The sequence below is a fragment of the Anser cygnoides genome, chromosome 1, assembly GCF_040182565.1.
Source record: "Anser cygnoides isolate HZ-2024a breed goose chromosome 1, Taihu_goose_T2T_genome, whole genome shotgun sequence".
Lineage (NCBI taxonomy): Eukaryota > Metazoa > Chordata > Aves > Anseriformes > Anatidae > Anser > Anser cygnoides.
Window position 1 is genome coordinate 180,832,387 of NC_089873.1, and position 27,954 is coordinate 180,860,340.

Here is a 27,954-nt window from a genome sequence, read left to right on the forward strand (position 1 = left end):
GGAAAGGTACTTTCTTCAGGCCATAGTGCAAGTGGATTACTTAAAAAAATGTGTATGAGCCTGTAATCAAAAAAACAGGAGCTCAATACTGACTAAGAAAAAAAAATGGAAACTGTTTTCTTAAGCATGTCTTAGAAGATTCAAGTTATATGCTTGTTAGCACATTGGTTCAGTGGCTTAACAATGATGTGCAGAAAAAGGAAGCTTTACTAGGTAATAGCACAGCGCAGGTAAAATTAAGAGACTGCTCAGATGGATATCAATGTCTCCAGACCGCCAGTAATGGAGATGCCCCAGAAAATGCACAAGACTGGCAGAATCATCTGGCCAGCTGATTTCTTAAAGTCTTCGGCACTGTTTAATGCACGGCCTCTCTTCAGGGAACTGCTGAATATAATCAAATATACCTTGATTTCCTACAAGATTTGATTGTTCTTCATTAACATTACAAAAATAGTACCAAACCAGAACAATGAGGCACAATTCAGTCAGAATACAATGATCTGCAGTAGGCAATAATTCATTGAGAATGCCTCATCTATTTTGTGGTAGAAATCCAGTGAAGCTCAATAGACTTTTCCATAGCTGATACAGACTGGTGAGGGAATTTTTAAGCCTCAGACCACCCTGTATTTTTCTAATATAATCCTTGGTTTTTTTCCTTCTCCTCTCTTCTCCTCTTCATGGGAGTCAGTGACCTCTTAAGCTAGTGGAGTGAGTAGAAGGAAAAGCCATTATGCTAGTCCTCCACGATACACTCATTGCATGGGAAATTGCTTGGGATTAATTGTAATCTAGATATAGTGTTTGCCTTTAGTTATAATCTTCATTTTCAAGAAAGAGACAGTCTGAATATTATGTCTCCAAAGACTTGGAGGTCTTGAGCTAATAAAATTATGGGAGGGATATTTAACCTCATGCTTTGCGATTTAAGGGTCTCTAGATTGAAATTTCCCAATTTTGTCTTTTATCAAAAAGTACTTCTGGGGTTACAGTTTCAGGACTGCAACCACTTACTGTCACAGGCGCTGCTTCCATAAGTGAAGTTTTGCTGAGTTATGGCTTGATTTAGAAATACAACTTCTAGTTTGGGGAATCCTGCTCTATGTATTAATGATCAAGGGAAGAGCCCATTGGAGGGAGAAGCGCTTCAGTGCTGACTTGCCTTTTACATCTCCCTGTGAAGTATCTGATACTCAACACTGTCAAAAGCACAATCCTGAACGAGGTGATCTGATTGAAGCTGACAGTTTCTATGTTCCACTGAAATCAGGTCAAAAGACAAGTGTGTGGGGAAAGCAAAGACAAATGGAAAAACAGAAAGGCTGATGTAAGTGTCTAATATTTCACAACCTCCAGTGTCTAAAAAACATATGCCTGAAGCCACAAAAATGGTGTATAGTTTTTCTATACTTTTTAGTAACCACGATGTTAGGCTTCAAAGCTTACTAGCCTTTGTTTTCACTAGGATTTTGTAGAAGTGGTCAAAGTCTAACTTCAGCAAAAACAATACTGGAGGCCACAGAAATTTTAATATCCTGAGGCTGAGGCATGTTGGCTGGGTTCACATGGATGAACTTGCATTAATAATTATCCCATAAATAAGTAGAAGGCATCAGTTTTCAGGCATACCCTTGACTTATAAGCAGACGTATAAATTTCATCTTGGATGTCTGCACTTATGGTTTTTGTTTGTTTGTTTGTTTGTTTGTTTGTTTTCCTGTAAGAGTACAAACAAGCAGCATAGGGCACAGTCTTAAGCAAGTCTAGAAGAATTATCACTAATGTACCACCCTTCGTACTCATTTGTACTGGTGAACTTTTTGACATACACCACCTTCGACTAATGAATGTTTAGGTCATCTAAGCCATTGTGGAGGAAAGCATCTCAAAATTGCTTCATGTTTTCCGAAGTAATGACTCATTAGTGTTAGAAGAACCAAAGTATTTTTCTGGCAGGATGTTGTCGTTTAGAATACAGGTGACCTGCTGCCATTTGCTGAAACAAAAGAGATCATGAGGACACCAAATTCAGCAATGCCAAATTTGCCTTGAAAAAAATCCTGATGTAAAAGCAAAAATAAAACATTCTCAGTTGGACACTAAGTTTTTTTGCTGTTCCTAAAATGTAACAAAACAGTGGACTTGAACATAATTGAAAGATGTGCTTGAATCAGAACTGCTGAGTGCACAAGGAGGATTCAGATCTCAGAAATGTGGAGTACAAACTATCCTTTCCCTCTCACCTGGCCATATTTCTCAAAGTATCAAAGCATAGAAAATTGCAGTTTTAAGGCCTGGATAATTCAAAAGCAGTTTAGCAGATTTTCTCCAGCCTTTCCAGAAAATTTTTACCTCTGGGCTGAGACCAAGAAATTTCAGTCCAAAAGGCAATTTTTTGGAAAAAAATTATAAACTGCTGAAAGGGGAGGTTTAGAAGGAACGTGCTTTTCAGACAAGGCTATTCCACATCAGTCTTTAACACTTTAACTAATGCATTATTAAACTATACTAAACTACAGTTTATTGTATGAATTATACATATATAGTGTATAAATGCATATTAGCGTATATGTATTACAATAGCTAAATATTATGGAAAAAAAAGATGAGCTTTCAGAATAACAAGAAGCGTAAGCAAAATATATGTAGAAACTGAAGAGATATTATACACCTATTAACAAGAATTCATCTTGACAAATGAAAGGCTCTGACATTTGCCCAGATCAAAAATCCAATTTTGCAGTACTGAGAGATAAGGAATTAAATAGAGTACAGATATCATCTAACCTGGTATTAAAAGGTTAGCAGTGCTTAAAATTGATTAGTTACCCAGACCAGACAGGCTGTGTCCCAGACTGTGAGAAGAGAATTGGCCAGATGTTGCAGAAGCTTTAGTAGACATTTTAACAAACTCTCAGGCTAGGCAAGAAGTTCACAGCTTGCAAAGTGGGTAGCATAACTCTGTTACGAGGCAGGAATCCCAGCATGTTACACAGCAGCAAAGTTAACCTCAGTTGGAAAAAGAAAAAAAAGAAAAAAAAAAACAAAAAACAGCAAAACCCTGTAAAGAGACTTAGTAGATCATAAGGAGGCCATACCTAAAGGAGAAAAAATGCCCTGAAATTTAGGAATTAGGAACCAGTATGTTTGGAGAAGGAAAGGCTATGATAGAATAAGTCCTTTGGAAACTGAAATATCAGAAATAGGAGATACGTCAGGGTATAGATGAGTACCACACACCGAATTTCAGACTATCACAGTTTATAAAGGCACACGCAGGAAAGATCACACTCTCTCCAAGATAATTTTAAACTAATTATTGCTTTCCTAGCTGTCACCAAGGCAGAAAAATAAAAGAATAAAATAAAAATATTTATTTTTAAAGGCAGACAAAAAACGCTGGTGTTTCATTTTCATCTCCGATAAATGTCATAGATAACAGTAAAAAAAGCAATATGTGACTGCTGAGGGAGATTATTTCATTGACAGGATTAATACCAAAAAAAATGAAAAAAAGTCAGAAAGGGCTATAGACTGGTTAGATATTTGGTCTAATATGGTGATGGAAACTGTTGTTGAATGCAGATACAGTAAATATATTTATAAATATATCATTGCAAATAAGTCTATAAGTCTTTTCATGGTATATTGTGGTAAAAATTATGGATTTGCCATGATGAAAATGTGTCAAAAACTTATGAATCATAAGGAAATATAATGAAGTGTCAAAACACCTATTTACCTTGAAAAATACAAGAGAGTCTCAAAGAAAGGAAAGGAAAGGAAAAGCAAAGAAGTCATTCTACACCTGTAGAGAAAGCAGGCAGCATTTCAGTAATTAATATTTATTACTTATGGCACCTTTCATACATTGAAAATGCTGAACAAATACCAACTGACCTGTACAACACTCCTACAATACGTGATACACATGATTATGGAAATTACAGCAGGGAGCTGGCAATGAAATAAAATCCATGAGATCCTCCCTGTAGGGAAAAGCATTGCAAAGGAAAGGAGACTGCCTGGTAGGGATTGCATAGCACACCTCACACAACTTACACCAGAACTGGGGAGTCAGAGGAAGAGGAGAAGACAAAAAGGTGGGCAAACCTCCATGGGACATGCAGCTGAGATGCTTGTAAATCAACACAGAGAAGCTGATTTTGACATTTGGACATTTTCAGGTAATTGAATTTGAGTTCAGCACATATTCAGGACATGAGCATGAATCAGTAAATCTGTTCACAAGCACAGTGAGTTCATTAGGTCCTGTCCCAGTTTGGTGGGATTTCTCCTCTCCTCTCCATGTGGTGGGACCACAGTCTCCAGCAACAACCTCAGCTTCTACAGGCAAAGTCCCACCAGATAATGGGAAATTTCCCCACAAGCCAACAAGAGAGGCACACCAGGACCAGTCAAGTCCTTGGTGATGCTGCGAGAGGACCTTCTGGTGATGCACCATGCTGTGCCCCCATCAATACCGGCCAGTATTCCTGGGGCTCTACTCTAGGCTGTTGGGTTGAGGACCACCACCACTCCTCTGCTGGGTGCAGGACCGGCGCAGCATGGGAGGCAGGCACTGACAGTTCTGCTGGTTTCCTTTAATCAGAAGCATGGGGTTAAAGAACCAGTTGATGGCCTCTACGAGGTAAACTCTCTGCTTGAGTCTGATTCATCATAAATCAACTTTCGTGCAGCTTAGTTTACCCGCCTGTAAAATAGGTAATTCAGAGCCAGATCATCATCTGTGAACTGGCACAGCTCCACTCAGTTCCCAGTCCCAGAAAGGGACATATTTGGCCAAAATTAAGTGTCACGCATCCCTGGTGAGGCAGACAAAGTGATTTACATCCTGACCTGGCTTACTGCATCCAAGTCTACAGACAGGCACAGACAAGACAGGAGGCAGCTCTGATCCACATGTTGCACTGCTCTTCTCAAGCTAAAGATACATATTCCAGAGGGGACCTGTCGTGTGTCTGGCTCATGGCTTGCATCTGTGGGGCACCCGCTCACACAAAAATAATCTTTCTGTACCTCACAGGAACAATAAAGTTTAATTTATCCCACCTAACTGGAGTTCTACTGCTGACAGTGAAGTCTGATAACGTCTGGACTAGTCTGTGAAACAATGCTGGTTTCAAAATATTATTTTTATTATTGTTAGAGTGAGTGATTTCCTGACACATTCTCCCAAACTAAAAGTGAAATAACAAAATCAAACAAGAACAACCTCTAGAAATCAATTTATGGAGTCAGGCAGAGAGTAAATAATAAAATACCTGATGGGAAAGCTTCACTTCACTAATATCAGCTGAGCGTATGAACTGAACAGACTACATGATTTTCTGCCTAATTAATGTAACTTTAAAATCTTTCTCCAGTCAGAAGGTCCTAGTCCGTGGTGTTCCTTGGCAGAACCTCAAGATATCCTTCTTGAACGGAGAAACAAAAACAAACATTCCTCTTATATGACCTGGCCCCTGGTCTTGACTCAGCATGAAGATCGATGGTTTAGTTGTCCATTTTCCCCAGAGTTTTGGCTTTCCACAAGGCTAAAATATAATGTGGATTATACACCTAGTACAAAAAGAGACTACTATACAGTATGCAATATTAATTATAGATGGTGTTTTCAGAATATAAAAAATAAATATATCCTCAGAAATCATTCCAGATATTTCTAAAAGGTAGCAAAGAATCCAGGGACTGGTAAAACAGAACTCTTTTAAAAGAAAAGTCTTACCTGTCACAAGCTGTTGTCCAGCTAGTCCTACCGGAACCATCCCCAGGTTATTCATAGCTGTGGCCCAAGCTGTTGGATCAGTGACTGACATGTTCAGTTGCGTGGTATCTATAGCTATACTTCCCAAACCATCAGCTGCTGCAGGAGAAGAAACACATTCTAAGTAGAAAAGTTAACATCGCAGCTTTATTAACCAGAACTGTCAGTGAAAATGAGGTATCACAACCACTGTTCTGTTTCTTAATTATGTTTCACCTTTCAGACAACTGATAATAGTGCTTGGTACTGTATAGCAAATGATGAAGACATTGGAAATATTCAGCAAACATAAAATGAAACATGAACAATTCAAGCTGATTATATGGCAAACTTTTTCACCATGAGGAGGAGTCGAGCAGTGGAACAGGCTGTACAGTCAACAACCTTGGCAGTTTTCAAGAGTGAACTTGATAAAGCCCTGAGCAACTGGTCTGACCCAATGGCTGGCTCTGCTTTGAGCAGGAGGTTGGACTGGAGACCTCCTGAGATCCCTGCCAACATGACTGAATTATCCTGTAGTCCTCTGATATAATTTAATTGTATATAATCTATGGCAGACTGTAAGAAAGCTGTGAGAACCAAACACATCCCAAGCAAAAACCCGCTTCCCATGACATACAATTTTTTATAGAGGATTTAAGAATATGTTAGCCCCTAACTAAAAAGAGGTTATAACCAGTTGTTTTGCTATGCAAAACACCAAGTTTTGTTCTGAAAACAAAAGAGAGTTATGATTAATATGGTCAAAAAAGACTGAGCCCAGGTATGGATTCCTGGACTGGGGAAGGAAGAGTGGGTTGGATAGCTAAGAGATGGTACCCTCCTCATGCTGAATCCCAAAACACAAGTTGCGATTGCACATTTGTGCATCCATCCCATCACAGCCGAAACCATCTCCTAGCTATTTCCTTACAACCTGTGCAGACCTGAGATATTTACCAGCAGCCATTGCTTTTTCACCAGTTCCTTTTGCTTCTGTTAGACTTCTTCAGCAAGGAAAAATTAGCTACTGTATTAGCAGCATCTTGAGATGGGATGTCACTGAACGCGGGGCCCACACACAGCTCATTAGGCTCTGAAAGAGAAAAAAAAATGAAATCAGCCATCAAGTGCCGCAGTCAGAATATAGTTGCAAAACAACAGACCACTCTGGGAAGCCACTTGAATGATGCTTCTGCCCACTCGCACTGGACCACCAGCCCCAGCCTCCTTGCACCCATTTCAGTGAAGATTTTCAATGAATCTTAGCCCTCTAAACAAACAGTGCCATGTAGGAACTGTCAGACAGCTTGCCTCCAACTGAAAAGTCCTTCACAAATTAGGCCTTATCAGTAGCTACACAGCTTCCTCAGTATGAAGGCATTGGCTGAAAAAGCTCATTTTAAGGGTTGAATATGTTTTTTTGTTGTTGTTGTTGTTTTTTTAACTGTTAACAATTAACTGATGTTGCAAGTTTCAGGAAATAGTCTCCTGTTATTAAATGAACAGAAAAAAAAATGCAATGAATTTTAGGAAGGAATGCGCAGAGGTGTGAAAATGTAAGAAAACCTAACAGAGCTGAGGATGATGCCTGCTCCTTAACTAGCATGCTATGTTTGCCTCAGAAAGGTTAGGTAGCTCAAAGTGAACGTGGAGCATCTGCTTCCAGCTAAAATGCACTGCTTTCATCAGATATCTGTCAGACCATGCATTTTACATATTTACATATTTACACAGCAGAGGGAGGAAACGCCGAGAATCATGTGAATCACTGAATGGTTTGGGTTGGAAAGAACCCTAAAGACCATTTAATTCCAGCCCCCCTGCCATGGGAAGGGACATCTCCCACCAGACCACGTTGCTCCAAGCCCCATCCAGCCTGGCCTTGAACACCTCCAGGGACGGGGCATCCACAGCTTCTGTGGGCAACCTGTGCCAGGGCCTCACCACCCTCTGAGTGAAGAATTTCTTCCTTATATCTAATCTAAACCTACCCTCTTTTAGTTTAAAGCCTTTACTCCTTGTCCAGTCACTACTCTCCCTGACAAAGAGTCCCTCCCCATCTTTCCTGTAGGCTAGAAGAGGTTGAGATGAACACAAACGTATACCCATGTTAGATATGTGCATTAGCTACATTTATTTATTTATTTATTCATTCATTCATTTATTTATTTATTTATTTATTTTTGGCTGTCCAGATGCCAAGAGGGTCTGATCTACAGTCTTTGGTACCAGTAGGGAGATAGCACAACCTCTGACCGAGTGCTTCCAAGCTTTACGGGGGAATCATGAATGCCAGGCAGGTGCCTGTTGGTGACTTGCTCAGCCCTAAAGACACTTGCACTGTCTTTTTAAAAAATACTTGAAAGACCTTAATTATCAGGTTTCCAACATGCAAACCCTAAGAATTCATCTTTAGAAAAGAAACAATTAAAGTGATTATGCTGTATTTTAGCTGTATTTGAGCACCTCCCACACTTTTCTTTTTTCATATGATGTGCATAAAGTACAAGCTAGAAAGTTTTACAGTTCTCTGACACTGTACAGATCACTTCATAGGGACATGATCAAATTAATAGCTGTAAGAGCAAAGAAAGAGTCGGGATCAGACAATACTCTACATTTTTTGTATGTTGTAATTTTCAAATAACCAGCACACTAGGTTAAAAAGTATTTTGTTCAAATCTACAGTGGGTCTATTTAAAAGTCAATATTTATCAACTCTTAATATTCAAATTTGCAATTCCAATTCCTATTTGATCTCCACTATTCATTATACAAAACATAAAATAATTTCATGATAAAATTAGCTGCTAAATAACATCTATAAATACGAAAAAACATTGAACAAAAGTCCTCTTCAGGGAACATGATTAACTTATGTTAATCTTGGCAAGCCACCCAAGATTTATGTCATGTTTTTAAAAACTGGGTGTCTCTTATTCAGCTCCTTAAAATTGTACTTAGCTCTTTCTACTCAGGCTATAAACTTTTGACCACAAACATCTATTTTGAGGTTAAAGCTGGCTGAATAATTGCTTGTCAGTAAGATATTTCTCACTCTGAACATCCCCTTTCGTCTTCCTGAATCATTCGCAAATCAATCTGATTCACAAACAGATGCTGAACAACCCAGATGAGTGTGGTTCACCTAACACCCATGGATCCATATACCCCCCTGGCAAGGATCTGGGTGCCCTATTGCATTTCTCCTGTGACCAGGAACCTTCTTGCCCGGGTGCAGGAAGGAACATCTCATAGCAATGAAAAGCCTCTCCACACCTTGTTGTGGGCTAGTTGCTTATTTCCATCATGTACCCCCCTGACTGCTGGCAATAGAGGAGGTGTTTCCCCATGGTGTCAGAAGACCTGCACAGGTATCTCAGACCAGCATGGATTATGAGATAAGGGGCAAAAAACGGGATGTTGGATTGTTTCTGGATGTTTTACTGCCTCATGGTGTGCATTGGGTGACATTACAAGGTCTGCTGCCAAACTTCATGCTCTCTTCCCCCCAGCCCAAATTGCAGTTGTATTAGCTCTGGCAGAAATGGGAATTGGCCCATAAAGACTCAGACCTTGGGCTAAACAAACACACCTCAGTCTACTGAGAACTAATATGTGACTTCTTTTGCATTTGCTTTTTACCAGGTTGTTCATCTATTTCAAATTTTGGTATATTTTCATAAATTAGCCACAAGCATTTGTTAAAGTCCTTGAAGAGGACAAAGAAAATACCACCATGAATATGGGGTTATTTGCGAATCCCCTATTGGACTATGCAACCATCTCTGCCCAGTGCACCACGAAAGTTTTTGCCCAAAACGCACTCTCACAGCCCACACTGGCTCTTGGCAGTTTTGCTTTCTCTCTAGCCATCAAGGCTACTCCTTGATCAGCAGGACCTGGATGCAGTGCAGGCTGAACCAGGGGAAAAAGCACAAAGAGCACGCAAGGAGCCTAAAGTGGAACTAGTCCTATCTAACCAAGAACTGCTGCAGGCTATTTTGTCAGTGGAAGAGAGCTGAATAACAAGCATAAAGGCACCTATGAACACTGAATAATTTGCAGCAAGCTGCAGGCAGAACTAATGCTACATCCTGAAGGACACAGACTGTAGAAACTAGCTCTTTTAAAAAGAAAAATACTAATTGTGAAGATCCCTTCTACTGACAAGTCAAAGATTACATTAATAGAGAGCAGCATGATATGGCTAAAATAATCTTACAGGAACTTCACACATAATTGACACTCAACCTTTAGTTTTCATCAAGAAACTTCTGAAAATTCGAATAGGGGGAGGTTTCATTAATTCTTAAAATAAAATCAGCTTTGGGCAAATTTCAGCATTTCTTTGTGTAGCTCAGATACTGCACTATTATATTCTTCATGACACTGGAAACAAAACAAGCTAGAGAAACAAATAAACCCTCACTCTAGGTCATATAAAAGACAAGTGATGTGTGATGAGAAATACGTCTGATAGTAAAGATGCTTACTTTTTTAAAAATAAACAGAATAACTGTGATACTTGTTAAACGTCCAAGAGAGTGCAAGCTTATGCAGGCACCCTGTGTATAATGAGCAGGTGTTAATCAACACCATCTCACTGACATCACACCTTTAGATAGCTCTCCTGATCTATAAATCATTAGTACTCTTCTGGGCATTAATGACCTGAAGATATATGTAAAAGAAATCTGCGTACATAAACATTTGAGCATGGGAGTAGCTTTACTCCAGGGAGGGGGAGTAACTTGAGAAGCAAATAAAGCCATAATACTGATCTACAGGAGAAAACATGTAAAGTCTTCTGGGTGCTGATGGTTCTGGAGGTTTTTGGGGAGCAGGTGTATTAATAAAAACTTCATTTCTTTAGAGCTTCTAATTAACAAATTTCTAATACCAAACACTGTAAAGCGATTCCCTGGGACACTTTTTGTGGCCTCATTTTCTGCAGACACAATGCAAGTACCAATCCTTGCATGGTAGATTGTGCGAGACATTTAGACTTCCCTCAGACAGGTTGTCAGAAAGATAAAGCACCCTCAAGTCCATACCAATGAGCACTTCTCAGTCAAAGCAGTCATAGCAGACTGCACTTAGCACGCATATTTTATACCAGGCAATTAAATGCAGTTACCCAAATGAATACAGAAGTTGGTTATATATTGTGCATCAATTATCACAGGCAATGAATGCTGTGAGACAAAGAAATTAACACAACATAAAACTAATTCAATAACACAGCAGATTGCTAAGTTAAAATCCTACCCTTTAGATATCTATAACACCACAGACAGTGAATTATGACACGGAGTGAAGCTGATTAAATGCACCACGGTAATGAGGCTCTGTGGAGTGCTGGGTCAGCGGCCAGCCCCAGGATGCATGGAGGAGGTTCTTTGCCTGGCTCTGACACCGATCTGCTCTGTGACCTCAAGTCATTTTACCGCTCTGTCTCATTTTAGTGACCACTAAATCCTTAAAGGAAAAGACTGATGCCATCAATCTTTTGAAACCTGGGACTAAAAGTTGCAAAGCCATTAGAAAGTACTGGTGACAATTCTCATGACAATGCAGGTGGCTGGAGCGATGTGGCATCCTAGGAAAGTTACACCTAGGAAAGTTTTTCAGTTCTTACATGAACAGCATGTGTGAAGCATTTGTTATTGCTTACTGTGATTCATAGGATGACGGTCATTAGGTTGGTCACATTCCACCTGACCTGCCAAAGCACAGGTCATTTTCCAGGCTACCTCCTGCTGTCTTCTAAAATGCATCAAGTGTTTTGTACTGGGTCTTCCCAGTGTTTCTGTTTTTAGAGATGTTGACAGGACTCCCAATAAAGAAAGAAGAAAAAGAAACGAGAGAGAGAAGCAAAGATTTTATGAGAATCACTACCCATGTCTTCCTGACTATTTCTGGATGAAGAAGAAAGCTGTGGGTACTAACAATGAACATGATGTGTTTTTACCATGGCCATCCTGCCTGGAGCATGTAAAATGAAAGAACACCTCTAATGTGACACTGAAGATGGCTTTTACTCACTAATGTTGCATATGCAGCATATGAAAAAGAGGCATTGTCTTATATTTTTGCATGGTTAATGACATGTTAACAGCTAAAAAAAACTCACCTAAATTATGAACTTCAAAAGAAATTGAAGAAATTGAACTTTTCCAACAACAATTTGTAAAAAATATTTACAAATTCAATAAATAAAATACATGAGGTACCAGAGCATTTTAGAAAACGTCTTATTTTCTGGGATAGGACCCTCAGTTAAGTATCTATCATACGCTTCAGTCTTTTGCAGCTCTACTGGAGAGAGGCTAGATGCTTTCCAGGGTCTCCAGAGAGTCACCCTATTTATCTGGCTCTGTCTGTCAGACTCCCGCTTACTGGATGCCTTTGAAAGAAAAGATTGATTTTGAAGGAATTGGCACTTTCCTTAACAAAACAGCTTTATTAGGCAAAAGCCAGTGAAGATAAGAAGGGTCCTACCCTTAGTGCCTAAATAGGAGCTCTGGTTACATGTTCACTTACATAATTCTTCTGATTTTTTGTATTTTGAATTAATTATAACACCTATGTTCATTCTAGACTGTGCCTAGAATGTGTGTAGAAAAACTACATTTTCATCTTATAAACTCATAAAACATAGGCTGTAGCATTAAGAGATTTCATTTTTCGCTATGTACACTAAGTATGTTTCTACATATTTACAAAGGATACTCTCCACCAATTTTTGCTGAAAAACAGTTAACGAGTAAATCACGGCCGTACTGATAGGACTAAGACAACTTAGAGAAAACCACAATATATTTACAGTTTCCTTTTAAATTTAACAAAGCCAATTTGCACAAAACACATTTTCTGGAAGAACAGCTCATTTGAGATGCTGCATTACTAAAATCCTCTGCCCTAGCACTTTTTGAAGATAATACGTAGAACACACAAAGACCGGATTTCCCTCCAAAAGCAGAACACTGGAAGATTTCAGTGTGAAAAAAAAATAAATAAATAAAACAAAAATCTTCAAGATAAACAGGTGTGCTTGCCATGCTCTTTGTAAGGTCACCCCATAATATTTCATGCTAAATCCTGATCTTCTCTGGCATCAAAGAGCAAAGACTTAACAGGTTACAAATGTGCTTTTTCTTTTGTGTGTATTTTAGCAGCTGCAATCTGAATATGCTGAAGTCTATAAATAACAGAATCTGGAGGCACATTAAGCAAAGCATTACAGAAGTCCAGCTTAGTGATAAAAAAAGCATATGCAGTACCAAAATCATCTGGAAGGAAAAAAAAAAAAAAAGAAAGAAAGAAAAAAAAGCAACTTTGCCAGCTTGTGATGCAGTGTAGTCATGATAAAAATAAGCCTGATTATTACTTGAACACAAAACGCCATTGTGAATGGTGATTGCGTCTCCATTTCTCCCTCTTTCAAGATGACTTGAAATTTTGAATCACTTGCTTCCCATTTAAGAGGCCAGTAGCCTCTTAAACCAACTCTTCCTGTAAATTTCTGCATATTAAGAATTTATATGGCGCAAGTAAAGAATGATTCTAAAACCTTTTAATTACTAACAGCAGTATTTTAAGACTAGTCCTTGTGTCATGCTCTTTTCTACTGAAAGCCACTGACTGCTTTAGAAACGTGACATTCCCACATCACTGCATTTCAGACAGAAGAGAAGGCACCCAAAGCACGTCTTGAGCAAACAGACTTCAGCAACTTCACTGGAAGGCTGAATACTGAAATGCTCCCACGAGAGGTGCTGGAATGCCTCCTTGATGCCATACAGCACCTGGGGCAGTCATTATATGCGAGCTATACATGCTATTTCTTATCTCTGTTGGCTTGAGGGAACACCTACATAAATGCAGCACACATCACGCCCTCTCCCACTCTGCTGCGCAACACCCCTTACCTTGTGTTTACTAGAGCTACTTCAGGCAACTGCAATACAATGGGGGTTGTTTTTCTAAAAAAAAAGAAATAAGGACAAAAGAGAAAAAAAAAAAAAAAAAAAAAAAAGACCAAAGCAAGCTGGGACACACTCCCAGACAGAGCATTTTAGCTTCCAGGCTAACCTGAAGCAAAATCACTTCCATGCCACCCCTTGAAAAAATGCAGTTTGATGGGTAAGCCCTGCCTGTGGCAGGCCCCTTGTGACAGTATCATGCAGTCCATCAGAATGAGAGGGGGGAGCCTCATTAATGAATTTCCAAAGGAACACACACTGCATTCTTCAAGGCCCAGAAGACCAGGAGACAGTTGAGTTTCACATGGCAACATTATGTATGGAAAATCTATTTTAAGTAACTTTTTAGAAGTTTCTAAAATGCATTCATTATCATTTTTCTTTTCCTTCACAGCCTGTATAATTGAACTCCTGGAGTTAAAGCAGCCTGTCTTTTCAGGCAGTTTCATGGGGAAAAAAAAAAAAAAAAAAAAAAAAAAACACTTGTCAATCAAACTATTTTCATATTTTTAAAATACACTTTTATCATTGGACAAAATTGTGACAAGAGGTGACATCTAAGTGACCTTGCTGAAGTTCCCAGGTGACCTGCAGAACACTATTTCGTGGGGTAAGGAAGCAATCTAAAATCATATAGAACAAAATTTTATGCAAGACCACCATGTATTTTCTCAGTGAGGGTTCAGGTGAAACACCTGAAGAGAGGTTTAGATTTGTTTTGTTTTAATTCAAGGTTTCTGATGAAAAATTCTGTTTATGAGAAAAACTCAATATCTCTTCTATCAACCTGCATCTCTCCTCTCTCCAAAAGCTGCCATCGCCTCTTAGCTTGTCACACTTAGGATCTTTTTTTGCAACTATAAGCTCTGAATTGGTAGTGTGCTCTCTGGTCTCATTTATCTTGTATTCCTTCCATTCCTCTTAGTGTATTGCCTGTTCTTCTCCATTTACCTCACAATTTTCCTCTTTGCTTTTTTTTGACTTTTTTGTTTGTTTGTTTGTTTTTCCATCCATTGACTCCATGTTTCCCCTTACAACAAAGGCACATCGCTTGCCTGACTCTGCCATGGGCCATTCCCTCATCCAAATACCTCTTCACTACCAAGAATCAGTATTGTCTGTTACACTGTGCTGTTTCATTAAGAGAAGAAGGGATTCATCTCATCATGTGTGAGGCCTATGCCTCAGGCCTAAGCCTGAGCTTTCCCACTGCCAAAATTGCCAATGGGGAGAATGAGATACTTCAGATGGCCTGTTTCAGACTCCTACCTGATAAGGCAATGAAACAAGCCTCAGAGATGATCTGGGTTAATCAAATTGTGCCTCATGAGCCCAGCCACCACTCAGCAACCTGCCGTATGAATCCCAGTACACCTCTCAATCCCAAGGGACTCAGCTCCCAGTCCTGTCCTTTGCCTGGCTGGAAACTCCAGCACAGCAAAGCTCAGGAGAACAGAAATGACTACAGCTTGCTGTAACTCAAGATAATGTCCCCAGATATAGACACAAATGTGTATTTAGAGAGATGGCTTGCTTTCTGATTTTTTTCCTGCCCATTCCCAGTGAATATGCCAACATATGACTATTAGTGGTTGACAAGGGGAGCTGCCCACTCACACACATTTCCTACAACTGTATTGCCCTACATCTATCTGTTCTTTGGAGAGAAAACTCATTCTGGCCCTTTTCTTCCCACTTCCCACTTCCAAATGAATCGTTTCTCCTCAGCCCTGTTTCTTTCCCAGATGCTTAACTCCTTTGCTCCTTGCAGCTCGCTTCTTAAAGATCAGTGAACCACTCAGCTACAAACCCCACTCAGCTACCATGGTTTCCCTATTTCTTCCCATCAGCCTTGACCAGGTAGTAAATGGCTCTCTTTATCCTTTGTGCCATGCTTGGGGGCAGTACCCCCCTTTGATTAGAAGGTGAGGAGAGCTACATGGAGATTCCCTCTGTCCTTTTGCTTCTCTCAGTCTGGTTATTGTGGGTAAATGGGGGGAACTGAGAAGGTTTTCCATTTTCTAGAAGATGGAGCCGAGCTTCCAGGCTCTTTTTTCTCCCTCATACCCAATGGCTTTCAGCAAAGGCTGAATTAAATTGTGAAGTGGAGCCAAGAATTTTCTACCTGTTTTCTAAATAGTTGCATATGGGATCATGAAGCAATTACTGTAGGACTGCAAACAGGAATATCACATACTCTGCATGTGTGCTCTTCTTCAGAGGACACTTGTACACCTTCCTTCTCTTTCGCTGGAGTTGGACTCGATGATCCTGGTGTGTCCTTCGAACGCAGGATAGTCTGATTCTATGATTCACTCCCACAGAGGGAGAGGCAATCCCATATTTAATACGAGGCATTATCAGGAGACCATCAGAGACTGTGCATCAGCTATGATCAGGCAACAAAAAATGCTTTGGGGCTTCTCCCTTGTAACTGGCTGCCCCGGGGTTGGGGCAGATGGGGTTCCAGCTGCAGATCATGGTGGTTATGATGGTGCTAAAAGCCTTCCCTCCCTCCATCTCATCCTGCTGTACCTTTACTGGCTAACACCCTCTCCACCCCAAGAGGGCTAAAACCAACTGGAGACCCAGTGCTCCTTGTGATGTAATTGGGCTGGTTCTGGCTTCATCCAGGAGCCCCCTGGGACTGGATGTCAGCGAGTCAATGATGTTCCAAGAATCATGGGCAGGGCTGCCCTCCTGCCAGGCTTTTGCACCTCATACAGCTGGATCTTCAGCCCTTTGAGACTTTTAAGATGCTACTGTGACATAATATTAGGAACACTGATAACAATGGCATCCCCCTCTCTCCTCATGCAGGCCCTTCACCCTTTTCACGTAGCTAACAATGCTTTCAACCACCCTTTCCTGGAGTATTGTGCATTTGTTTGTCTTGCCTTATTTGAATTATGAGCTCTTCAGGGCAGAGAATTTGCCTTTATCTACATTGGCAAAGTACAATGTAAATTTACTACACTATGTAAATATTTTCTAATAACAGGGGCAATAACAAGAATAATGTATTTACTTTACTGTAATAAAGTATTTTCAGGCTTCAAGATACAAACAGGAACAACCCAAAGTCAACAGCAGGACCAAAAGGTTTCCAGAACCTTTAACTGTGAAGCAGAAGCCGTGAAGTCACTATGTGAAACTTTGGTAAATTAGTTACTTATATTCATAAATAGCATTTGTTACTGCTGTAAAAATCATTGCACACTGACCCTCTGGAAAACATAAAGCAGAATGCAACCAGTGTAAACCAGTAGAACACTGCTTAACATGTATTATGAGGGTCACAAATGGCCTACTAGTTACTTTTTAAACAAATGTAATGTTAATACTTTCACTGCAACATTATGAATAAAGCATTTAGCCTGTAGCTATGAATATGGTTACTGATGGCTTTAGACTTGTTTTCTTACATTGTCATCCAGCAAACTTCTGTACCGTGCTCTCCCGGGACCAAGTCTTCACCCCTTGAACTTTCAGAGGACAGAGGTACTAGCCCAGAAGACCCAGGGGTGCAGCAGTTCCCCCCAGCTCCCCCAGCACAGCTGGATACCCACCACTTGATATCGTCCCTACAGCAGCAATTATAGAATCACAGAATCATTTACTTTGGAAAAGACCTCTAAGATCATCACACACAACCGTCTACCACTAAACCATGTCCCTAAGCATCACATCTACATGTCTTCTGAATACCTCCAGGGATGGTGACTCAACCGCTTCCCTGGGCAGCCTGTTCCAATGCCTAACAACCCTTTCAGTAAAGAAATTTTTCCTAATATCCAATCTAAATCTCCCCTGCTGCAACTTGAGGCCATTTCTTCTTGTTCTATCACTTGTTGCTTGGGAAATGAGCTTTTCTGGCACTCAGGAGGTACCAGGGTCACTGCCCACACCTTGTTGACACCATCTCTGCTCATTTGGTTTTATTTGGTTTAGTTTAAGCTAGAAGGCATCAAATTATTCAAAATAATTGTGATGATGCAGGGGATTAAGACAATAGAAGTATGAACGGTCCTTGTTTGTCCAGGTGGCACTGCAGGAGTGCAAAACAGAAGCATGCAGAGACAAAACCCAGTCCTTTGAATTTACAGTCTTGATAGACAATGTTTTGTGAGACCAGTGAATTTCTGTCTGAAATATATGGTTTAATTTAGTAGTGCCTGGGTGACACCAGTGGCCTCTGATATATAAGCAGTCAGGTGAAATGACCTCTGTGTACCTTCTTGCTTGAAGCTCAGAGCAACAGCAAGCAGAGCAGTTTGAACGGGTCCCATTTATTATTCTTTTAATTGCCTGCTAATATTTCTTTCAGTGGGAAAGACTAATAGACCCCTTCTATCTCTAAATGTCTTCTAAACTACCTGAAATTGCAGTTCAACCGAAACAAATAAGGGGTCTTCTGTCCATTAGAAATAGAAAAGCAACTGGATGGGGATCCAGGAGATTCCTGTTCCTCAAATAGCTCTGCAATAGACCTTGGGCAAGTCATTTAAACTGTCTGTGCCTTGATCCCCACCCATGAAATGGGGTGATATTTTTTTTATCCTCCACTTCATTAATCTTGCATAGTCAGGCTGTTCTCTGCTTATAGGGTATGTTCAGCATGACAGGACCATGACCTGTGCCTGAAGATAAAACAAGATTGCATTAGGTCAAGGAATATATATATATATATATATATATATATATTTATTTTTTATTTTTTTTTCTAGGAAAAATGAAAACCAAAACAGACAAACCAAACAAACACACAAAGAGACAACGATCTTTTTTTTTTTTTTTTTTTTTTAATGGAATCACTGTCTATCTGAATGTGGAGAAAATGGCAGGTTTCCTTTAAAAGGACTTGCAATGAAATTCACACTCTGTCAGGTGTAAATTACAGCCTGTATCTCATCTTGTTCTATCTACAGCTCCTTTCTTAGTCATGCATAGCGGCAGTGTACAAAAATATTTCCTGAGTGTGATCAAGCGAGTATGGGCACATAAGATGCAAACAAAATATGAGACTTTAAAAAAATTGTTTACCGGTATCTTAAAAGAAAACTGAAAGTTTGTAATCATGTCATTTCTCAATCAGGGAACTGATTTACAGTAAAGATGCTTGGGAACACAATTCAAATAAATCTATACAAATATTTTCTTTATGAAGTTACAGGGAACAGAGGTAGCTAAAAAGAGACGAAGAAAAAATATATATCCTAGGAACATGATTATATTCTGTAATCATAGATATAGTAGATCATTTAAATTAAGCCCTTATCATAATAGAGCTGCTCAGTGGAGTAGCATGAGAGATATGCTTTTCATATTTTTTTCCCCACTGTTTTTACACGAAACCTTCTGATTGCATACACTTGATGACACCTAATAGATAATTGCAGGCAAATACCTATACACCATACTAAACTCTGCAAAAACCCAGCTTCATCTGTGCTCCTCTTTGAAATGGTGATTTCCTCCCCAGGTCCCATAAGCTAACGACATTGTGAAGTGCATCAATGACACACAGTGAAGCATCATCACCAGGTTTGCGAAGAGTCACCAGATGGAGCTGTAGCACATTGATGTGTTAATGCATATTTCAGGGTACAAGCAAGATTTCAGTCTTGGTAGAAATGCAAAGCTGTTAACTAGTAGAAATGCAATGTTGTTACTCTTCTTTAGGACAGCTGTGGCTAGTGGCAAGGGACAAGCAAATTCAGTTTAATTATGCACCCAGGAACACCTGAGCTAGGAAATCTTCTTTAGGTTGGAAATTTCCCTTTTTTCAGGAATACTTTAAAAAGTCTTCATTGTTAAGCTGTCTAGATCCATACTATATGTATCAGCTTTACTTCTGATTAGTCCTCCAAATACTTACTAGTTTGTTAAGACTACAGCTCAGAGGAGAAGCAATAATTTTCTAGATGTTTATTGAAGCACTTCCTTGGGCCACTCAAATTAAAAATTTACTTGATAAGTGCATGAATAAAACAGATTCACATGGCTTCTCAGTGAGTGAACAGATGCCATATCTGCTACAAGTGGCTATGGATTCTCTGAAGAGCCTGCAGACAAGGTGCCTGATTTTTCTCTCATCTTGGGCTCTCACCTTACACTTTCCAGGATAAGGTGATGAAGCTTTTACCCTTGCCTTCCTAGTAATCAACATCTGGGCCAGTAAATTAGGCTTAATTGGGGACCATGTATGTTTCTAAGGGGGCTTTAATGGTGAAAAGATTCATGCTCCATCTCATCTCAGTTATACTAAGAATCAAGTATGCAGATCCATCACTGAGAATGGCCTGGCCTCTGCTATCATTAATTGAAGCATATTAAGAGACTTGGCAGAAAAAAAAATTATCCAAATTTGAAATGTCAAGAGACAGATCCATCTAGTTTCACATCCTGTTGTTATAATATACCTTAATTACAGTTAATTAGGAGATATTGTTCCTGGTGGAAGAGCATCTGAGGCAGCTTTTGTGGGTGATTAAACAATGAACAGAATCGGATACATTTGTTGAATGCAGGATCTGTTTATTATGACTGTACAACTCTATCTAGAGTATCATTCCTGTTGCATAGCAAAACAAAAGAAAGTCACAGGCCAAAAATATTTCCCTTGCCTCATGATGCTTTAAAATTCCCCACTGGCTTCTTAAATTTTTTGTTGCTGGCCTCTTAGGACTCTAGTGCATGATCCAACTCCCACTGAAGTTAATCAGAGACTTCTCAGTTGCCTTCAGCTGAGCCACATAGGAACCTAAATGAACAGCAGGTAGAGGAGAGGGCTGTGGGAAAATTGCTATAGGAATGGACCTCTGAGGAAAAACAATGTGGTTGGACGCAATGTTAATGAGGGTTTTGATGCCATTTGTGAAAGAGCAATCTTTGATTTGTTGGAGGAATGTGATTAGCCAGAATCCTCTCCTTGTATAAAACACAAAAGGTAGAAATCCACTCTGAAGCCACAAGTTCAACTTCTGCTATTGTCAATAAGGTTTATGCACACTCATCGATCTATGACTGCATATGACCCTGAAATATGTTTTGCTGGGCTGCCTGTGATCATTGCTCATGCTTGGAACTGTCAGGATTGGATTTATAACTGAAAAGTAAGCAGTGCATATCTTCTGCCTGAAAAGTATCCAAATTAACATTTATGAAGTAATCTTTTTTTTTGTCAAAAAAAAAGAAAAAAAAAAAAAAAGAAAAAGAAAAAGAAAAAAAAAAGAAAAAAAGAGTAACATTATTGGCTAGATTACATTTAGAAGAAAAAGTCTTCTCTGCCATAAACTACATGCATGCTGCATTCCTAAACACTCCTTTACTCTGAACTGCAACAATTTGATAGATCATTTGCTATTTACTCTTTAGTGCAATTAAATGCTTTGGGCAAAGAATATTTTATATATATATATATATATATATATATATAAAAAAGCAAACCCACTCTTTTAATGCATTTTTCCATTCCCAGTGATGGATTTTATCTTTGATACGCAATCCAGCTATTTAACTACCTCTCACCACTTCTCCCATGAATTGTTTATACAGCAACTTGGCAGCATAATTTGCATATCACAGGAAAGATCCCATTACATGTTCCCAGAGGTGCGGTTTCACCAGCTTTATCACTTTCTGCCACCTATGCATATCCCTGAAGCAGAGTGTCTGGTTAATCCAGAAAGGCATTTCTTGGCTGCCAATAGTAATTAAACATTAATGGTGCAGTTACAAAATTTTCAGTCACTCAAAACTTCTCCCCTCCATTGTCTTCCATAAATATAATACCTAAAAAAGATATTTATCTTTCCATGCAAATTTTCCTGCTGCAGGAAGATCACAGAGCGTTACCTTTGCAGTAATCTATGCAACTGTTGTAGGCTTGACCTAAAATAATTAGACGAGGAACAAATACACAAAGAAAGAAGAGTTTAAAAGAAGGAAAACCTGTAAGCAGTGTAACTCAATGCACCAGAGAAAAGTCAGAGAAGACTTGGGGCTGGACACTACATTTTGCTCTCCAGACTGCTCTTTAGTGACTGAAGGGGACAACGGCCGCTACTTTCTTGGTCATGAAAAGACTGTGTTTGGATATGCTCCAGATTATCCTTCATCAATGGGATGAAACATGAAAAAAATGACAGTGGCATAACTTCCATCAAGAGGAACTCTACTGCAAGAGCATTCCTAGCAATATCAAAACATTAAAGAAATTAAAAGGAAGCAAGATCCCCAGATGCAACACAGTAAAACACCAACATATTGCCCTGCAAAAACCATTGTTATTTTCTTGGGAAGACTCACAATGTCTTCCCTATAAACAAACTATCAGTCCTATGCCTTCAGATAGAGACATCCAACATACATTTGGGGGAACAAACACTGAGGGTACCAAATCTTGCTACCTCATCCCTGATCATCCCTGTGCAAATCCATCTTACAGTGAGAGACTACACACATGAAATTTCAGAAATGAAAACTCAGTTTGGGTGAAACTTGGACTCTGAGGTGTAGTGTAGACTTACTACCAAAACCAGCCTCCTTAGAAAGTACCGCATGAAAGAGGAGTAACACCCATCAGTTGCAGACAGTGCAATAAGAACTGCGCCAGTGCCTTTCTGTCTAGCAGTATAACAAAACCACAATGTTCCTAATGTTGCAGAAGGCTGGAAGATAGGAAATGCTTTGATTCACTGACAAAACTAAGGGGGTACTGAGTCAGCAGCTTCAAGTCACGAAGCCAACCTCAGTGAACAGTGATTGAAACTTGTTATCCTCCCACAGCCTGAGACCGCATTATTTAGTGCAATAGCTGGCAGTCACAGCAACGGAGCAAAAGGCAGATTAAGCACAGCTGTCCCCTAAGGTCCAGGGATAGCCTGGTTGGCAGTAAGGAAAATCGGAGCTGCTCCTGCCTGTTGAAAACAGAGTGTTTAGTTTTCGAGCCTGTCAGCATGATCCCTTTTGAACGCATTGTGTTTACTGACATGCCACCCTGACATTTTGGTTTAGTAGTACAAAAAAACCCCAACCAACCAACCAAAAACAAAAAAACAAAAAGCAAAAAGTAAGGTTATAAAATCAAACATGATGTTTTCTGCATGTTAAAATGAGAATTGCTCCCACGGAGACCTGGAAGCTCAAAATGTTGCAGCGCTGTGCCAGTACATGAAAACCAAAAAATGGAACTGACCTGGGCTTCATGGTTCAAGCGTGCAGTGGCAGGGATCCCGGTACTATTTCCAAATTCAACACTCGAATAAACACAGTTGTAGTTTCCCAAAGTGGATGCTTTTAATGCAATATGAAAAGGGTGAGAGAGAGGGCATACTCCCGAAGCCTATATTTCTTAGGTAGAAATAATTCTGCCTGGAGAAAGTCAGCTCGTGACTGTTTGCTATTAAGTCTGTACAGTAGAGAGGGAGCGTCTTTGAGTTCACATACTTAACGCTCAGTGGTGTGTCTGCGGAGTGGCAGGAAATAAACAACAGTGAGGAGGGGTTAACCAGAGACCTGCTGGCTAAAATCTATATGCCTGGAAGCAGGAGGAGGAGGGCTGCAAGGTCAGGTGTAGTTTAATTGTTTCTAATGCGGGGATCAGCCATGGATCTACCAGGCACAAAGATGGCTATCACAGCCTGTAGCCACTTCGCATCTCTCCCCTAAACCCAAACCAGCAGTTGTGCATTTTTTGTGACAGCCTTTCTGAACTGATCTAGAACATCCTCCTACACACAGAATACAGCACCAGAACCTATACAGTAAGCAGGAGAGGGAAGAGAGATAAAATAAACCCCCTATGCATGATTCTCTACCAGGATAGCTAAAACCCCTCAATCTCACCCCAAGATGCTGCATTTTCCAAATGATTTCCTGAGTCTCCTGGAGAAATACCACTGCTCTGTCATAATTACATTAAGAGAACATCAATGCAGAAGGTCAGGTAGACTCCAGTAAAAACATCTCAGGCTAAGCCTGATGGTAGATGGTAGAAAGATGGTAGAAAAATTCCTTTACCAATGGTCTGCCTACCAAAATTTCCCCTTTCTTCACAGTTGCCACGACACGCAGGAAGAGAATGCTGCTTTTAGCCAGCAGTAGCAGGTGGAGCAGAGGGGACATGGAGAAGAGCACAAGCCACCGAGTCCACATGTGGGTAGAGCTTGAGAGGAGGAGGGAGAGTAGCTTACCATAATGTCTGGAGATGTGCAGAGGAAGAAGGAGAAAAGTTATTCTTTAGAAGAGCTTGTTCAGCTGCAAGATGTAAAAGGAGGCAGCAGATATTTTCCAGAAGAAAATGTCTCATAAGTTCTGACACCGGCAGAAATCAGATGTGGTTGGAGACATTTTGCTAGCAATCTTCTCAGTAAGTTTTCTCATAGAAAGAACTGGGGAACTGCCCCCCCAAAAACTCAACCATGTAACAGAATTACTGGAGAACAGTACCAGGGCAACGCCCATCATAATGGGGAATCATAATGTAAAGCATAACATTGTGTTGAAGTTGCATACATTTGCGTGCAGGGTATTTATAGATGCTAACCCAGGCAATTCTATACCTGTAGATATTTATTCTATGCTTGCAAAATAAAATGGCATTTTTCATCCCATCTTGACTGGAAGAGAGAATACATTTGGGTTATAAATTGTTTAAAATTACTTGTTAATGCTATTGGCTTTTCTGTATCTGCTTGTAGGAAGGACTGGAGGGAGACGGATAATGCTTTACACATAAAATCGTAGAGGAGAAAACCAGAAAGAAAGCTTTGTTTTCAACATGTTTAAACTGTTCAGATGACAGGAATTGGTTGCCTTGGAAGCAGATCTGCAGCTGAATGAAACCTTTCACCTGTCCAACATATGAAATATTTATTATCCGAGGGTGACTAGAGATTCAATAAAGCCAGACGTACAATGCAGAAAGCAGACCCTGGCTCATCACCTCCGTGAATTTCACCAGTCCTGCGGCAGCCAGATTAGATTTGGCCACAGAGAGAAGGAAGTGGCCTCAATCACAGTTCTGAGTGTAAGGAGAAATAAAACAAGAGGAAGTAACATCTTAACTTGATATTCAATTCAATCGGGTTTGTGAAGTAAAATGCTGATGCTCCTCCTATACTGCGTTTAGTAAGTCTGCAAACTGTTATAGCTTCCAATTAGAGAAGAGAGCTCACTCTCTCTTTGGATAATTACTTTTCCAATTAATTATTCTTGGCCACTTGTTTCCTCATAAAAATTGCCCAATGTTTTTGTGTTGCAGCAGTCTTTTTTTTCCTCTTCTCTTTTGTGTGGGTTGGAATTAATTTATTATAGGGCTGAAACTTGGCAGAGATCCAGACACAACAATCTGAAAAATGTTCATACTAAAATTCAACGATGGGTTTCCTGGTTTATTTTATCTCAGAGCCTCCCTGAGAATTCAGTCCTACGAAACGGAGCACAGTTGATGCACAAGTGGGCATGTAATCCAGTTTACTTTATTTTTCAGGGAAAAAAAAAAAAAGACTTTTGACATTTCAGTTGCTACAGACACAACCCTGACTATGAACAAAAGCCAGAACCATCATTTAAGAAAGCGATGTTTTTGCATAGCTGCTTTCAGCAGAGAATCACACTTTTACAAGAACCTTGACATTTTTGCCCTTTATTACATTCCTTTTCTTTTTCCTCAGAAAACCTGGATTTCCTAGGACTTTGGCATCCTTACAATGGCTAGATAGCTTTTATGCCTGTATTCAAGAGGTGTTGAAATTGTCTAATTAAGCTAAGAGGAAAAAATGAAGATTGAAGTCCAAGGTCATCATCTCCTAAACTGTACCACAATAAAGTACAATATTTGTGCTAACTCTGTATATGTGTGTGTGCATGGGTAAAGTGACTGAAAAGTTGTAGAGAGTTAGCACACAACACCAAAATATGATAGCTCTTTTCAGTTCATGCGGCGTCCTTATCACACTCCACTTGGCAATTTCACAAAGATTTTAGCAGTAAATATTGGAGCAGATAGCATCACTTCCAGTCAGGGTTGCAGGCTCCTGGGTGCTGCATGGAATTGATCCTGCACTCACAGTTAAGATGGAGGTGAAGTATGAATGAGATGGGAAGGTGGGGAGGGGAGGATAAAGACAAGAAAAGGCAACATGGTCCCCGAACAATGCCATTGTGCCAGCTGCCCCATCACAGATAGAAACTGATGCAAGTACTGCTGGAAAACGGGGATGCCTGCCTTCACAGTGGCAGGTAACATCTATCCCTGACCTCTGTTCTCAGCACAACAGATTTTAAAATATTAATTGGTCCTGTGCTGCTCTGGTGCTAGTCCTGTGCCTCAACAGAGTGTGCCTCTGCTCCCGGGCAGCAGCACTGCCCGATCCCTCACTGTCATACTTAGCTGTGCACTCAGGAGATCAGGCTTTTCTAGATTTTGCCTTCATTTCCATTGCTTCTGCGCAAATTACTTCCTCCACGTCTGTTACAGTAACTTCACCCTCTTGCAGAGCTCTGTGCTCACACATTCCCAGCAAGTTTGCCAGAAAGAGGTTGCTAGGCTCCAAGTGCACCAAAAAGTGCAGAACGTGCCTTCTTCCCTGCCTTCCCATATGCCTGGAAGACCCCCCCCCCTCCTTTCCCACCATGGTACATCAAGTACCTTCCCTTTCTTTCCGAAAGCTGAGAATCCATCTGTTCGGCAAAGCGCTCCATCTGTAACGACGACAAGTCCAGTGATGTGCTGCCAATATTTCAACAAAGGGCTCCTCTAAACCCAGCCCCCTGAGTCTGCAGTACAGCCCACGTCCCCGGGGTGGGGATGCTCGCAGACGGGAGGCGTGCGGGGCTGGCGGGATCTATTCATTTGGTTTTCCCATTTCAACAAAATGCTTTCCCATATCCAAGGAAAGAGGCAGCAGCACTTGGCAAATGTGTTTCTGTTACGTGCCTCCTACCAGAAATAGTCAGACTTGGGTTCTGGAAAGAAAAAATATCCACTTTGTTGGGAGAGTTGTGGAGTGTCCACCTGGAAAAAATGCAAGGGATGAAGATGGTAAGGATGGATTATGATCCCTTTCAGGGACCACTGGGGACTGTATCTATGTCAAGCAAATTAGGGAAGGGCCCCAGTTACAAAGAAGGAAATGATGTTAGGTTTTCCAGCCAGCACAATGACAGCGAAGGGCCAAGCTTTGCGAACAGGACTGGTAAGTCTGGGGACAAATTTCCAGAAGAGAAATGTACAAGTGCTTTTGCCACTCACACTTCTGTATCAGGTCTGAACGCATATCATACACTGTATGAATGTATATATGTATCTATGTATATACACACACGCATACATATATGTGTATTAGACATGAGTTGCTTTTACAAACTTTGGCTGCTGCTTATACTTCACACACTATTCAGTCTCAGGCATTTTAAACACCCAGGCTTGATAGTTTTCCATATATGATTTAAACAGAAGTCGATGCACGCAGGCCTGGGTGTTTTGGATGTGCTTTGGATCGCCTACTTCTTCTGTCACTGTTTATCAGCTGCACAGCGTTAGCTTTACAGCAAGTTGCAATCCCATCAGAAAGGCTGGCTCTTAAATTATGTTAAGCTCCCAAAGTTTTCAAAGGTGATACTCTAACACATTATTTGTGATCACACTCAGCAATTTTTAAAATCTTGATAAAAACAGGAGAACTCTTGGCATTCGAACACATAACCTATACTATTTCAACTCTTTCATCTTTATGTGCTTTTAAAATTGTACATAGGAAAATAAAAGCTTGGACTCAACAATTCAGCATATCCTTCATGAAAGCAGCTTGCATTAAGCAGCAGGTACTTCAAAGAACAAAAAGCACATTTAAAGCAAATTAATTTTGTTCTTTTTGAACAATAAAGAACACAAGATTCACATCAGTGGTTGCTATCACATAGTTTAGCTTGATAGCACTAATTTATAATACATGTGCAAATTACCACACTGAATAATCTCTATTTACATGTCAGAAAGCAATTTAAAAAAATATTTTCTGTTTTTGTCTACTTTAGCTGCCATGTAGACAGCAAAGTGTCAAGCCTCTCACCTAGAAACGCAGGCAGTGCTAATATATCTGTCCTATAACGAGTTCTTTCGGAGAGAAATACCGATCCTTATCTAGCAAAGCACAGCAGCACATTTTGGAGCTCACCGATGTACAG

General features: G+C 40.1%; 1 protein-coding gene across 8 annotated transcripts in view; it reads right to left on the reverse strand.

The window, feature by feature from the left end:
* The window catches only part of ENOX1 (ecto-NOX disulfide-thiol exchanger 1), a 364,265-nt gene that overhangs the window by 133,689 nt on the left and 202,622 nt on the right, over positions 1–27,954 (reverse strand). For 7 of the 8 annotated variants that reach the window (XM_048046942.2, XM_048046938.2, XM_066988313.1 and 4 more), the window contains 2 exons: positions 6,731–6,866; positions 5,753–5,890 (listed from right to left, as the gene is read on the reverse strand). In XM_048046942.2, the coding sequence (XP_047902899.1) occupies positions 5,753–5,890; positions 6,731–6,740 (148 nt within the window). In that variant the 5' untranslated portion in view covers positions 6,741–6,866. The remainder of the gene's footprint in view (positions 1–5,752; positions 5,891–6,730; positions 6,867–27,954) is intronic. The other variant, XM_048046941.2, reaches the window with a different exon arrangement.